Source organism: Nyctereutes procyonoides, unplaced genomic scaffold (assembly GCF_905146905.1).
Source record: "Nyctereutes procyonoides isolate TBG_1078 unplaced genomic scaffold, NYPRO_anot_genome, whole genome shotgun sequence".
Lineage (NCBI taxonomy): Eukaryota > Metazoa > Chordata > Mammalia > Carnivora > Canidae > Nyctereutes > Nyctereutes procyonoides.
The window spans coordinates 775,218-777,278 of NW_026575117.1; the positions used below are offsets into that span (position 1 = coordinate 775,218).

Sequence of the window (2,061 nt, forward strand, 5' to 3'; positions counted from 1 at the left end):
GTATTTGCCAGAGTCTAGAATTCTGGACACATAAAAGTTGTCCTGTAATAGCCATCCATTATTTTTCCCTCAACTGAAAAAAACCTCATAAGCAATTATGGACATGATTATACCAAGAAGATGTGTTTTTCTCAATTTTATACATGGAAATAAGGGAAATGATCTCTATTCTTGAAAACTGTGCTCTTTTGCTTGATCAGTTCTGCTCTGGGAATTTTTCCTTGTACACCTTGCACTTTATTGCTTGGAAAAAGCAAGATCTCGATTAACATTGTGGCAGGAAAATGATTCTTCGCACAGCTCTGTGAAGCGCTGACCTGAACTCTTTATTTCTGAGGCTATAAATCAGTGGGTTGAACAGTGGAGTGAGCATGGTGTAGGAGACTGATATGAGAGCATCCTGGCTTGAGGAGTAGGTGGACTTGAGCCTTAAGTAGATAAAGGAGGCGCAACCATAATGAATGGTGACAACAATGAGGTGGGACGCACAGGTGGAGAAAGCTTTGTATCTGCCTAATGTGGAAGGAAATTGGATGATGGCAGAGATGATGTGAATATAGGATACCAAAATCAGTAGCAGAGGGATAACCAGGACCAATGCACAGAGCATGATAATGACAATCTGACTCAAGTGGGTATGTTGAGATGCCACTTTGAGGACAGGAGGGATGTCACAGAAGTAGTGATGGAGCTGGTTGGAGGAGTGGAAGGGAAGGTAAAACACCAGGGAGGTGATAATCTGTGCAATAGTCAAGCCACAGGCACAGGCAGTGGCCACGAGTCCCACACACACCCGGTGTCCCATAAGCTCTGTGTAGCGCAGAGGGTTACAGATGGCCACGTAGCGGTCATACCCCATGGCTGCCAGCAGGAAGGAGTGAGAGCAGCCGAGGAAGAGGAAGGTGAACATCTGGATGGCACAGCCCATGAAGGAGATGGTCTTCTTCTGGGCCAGCAGGTCCACCAGCATCTTGGGGACGATGACAAAGGTGTAGCAGGTCTCAGAGCAGGAGAGGACGGCCAGGAAGAAGTACATGGGGGTGTGCAGGGCTCTATCCAGCACGATGGTGGAAATGATGATGGCATTGGTGCCCAGAGTGAACAGGTAGAGGGGCAGGAAGGCGATGAAGAGCAGCCACTGCAGCCCGGCCAGAGAGGAGAAGCCAAGGAAGATGAACTCCCTCACCAGGGTCTCATTGCCCCGCTCCATGGAAGCTACACCATTCAGAGACAATCCAAAAGAGGAGGAGATAGTGTCAAGATAAACCTCTGAAAACTAGTAGAATCACAAGAGATTGGTCATCATAGAGCAGGTGTTAAGACTTGGGTTCTAAATCCATTATTCCTCCTCCATCCAGTTTGTATTTAAGATACAAAGAGGTGCCTATAATCAGCCAAGTGCACGTCCAACCTTGCATCTCTACAATTATTCTAACACCACAGTCAAACGGCTCTTGAAATTTCTCAGACCCAACTATCCCTTCGTCTCCTCATGCAGGATGCAGCTGTCGTTCTCATTCATTGTCCCTCACTCTGCTTATCCCCCAACCTGGCTGTTTGGCTTGCTCGTTCTCACACCTGTCCATACCCTCAGTTGCAGAGCAATTCATCTCAATACACTACATCAAGAGGCAACCTTGTCTATGATCTTCAGCAGCTTCGCATTAGCATTCCCCTATACTTACTCTCTGACTTTTAGTCCCTGTCTATCCATAGCCTGGATTGCATTCCCCTTGCCCCTGTTGACCACACTTCCTGGCATGATCTTTGGTGCACCTTCACATACTCTTATCACGCTGGCTCTTGCTTTTGAACTTTCTTTCCGGTTCCCAATCTGGGAAAAGTTTTCCAGAATGGAATATACCTCTGCATCCTCCATGTCCACCTCAGAGTCTTTCCTCCTGCAGAGGGAACCCTCATCTTCCTCAGGACCCTCGTTCATTTCCACCACTTCTCTTAACTCCTACTGACACTCCATTGTGCCTGTCCTTCCCATTTCATCCCACATCTCTTCAATGCGTCTTGCCCCTGATGCCACGCTAAACTTCTGTAATATAAAAT

At 47.1% G+C, this 2,061-nt stretch overlaps 1 protein-coding gene across 1 annotated transcript; it reads right to left on the bottom strand.

Annotated features, from left to right (window-relative positions):
• Nucleotides 1-265: 265 nt before the first annotated feature.
• LOC129515401 (olfactory receptor 10K2-like) lies at nt 266-1,210 on the bottom strand. The gene has a single exon (XM_055334307.1). The coding sequence runs from the start codon at nt 1,208-1,210 to the stop codon at nt 266-268; it is 945 nt and encodes a 314-aa protein (XP_055190282.1).
• Nucleotides 1,211-2,061: the final 851 nt, after the last annotated feature.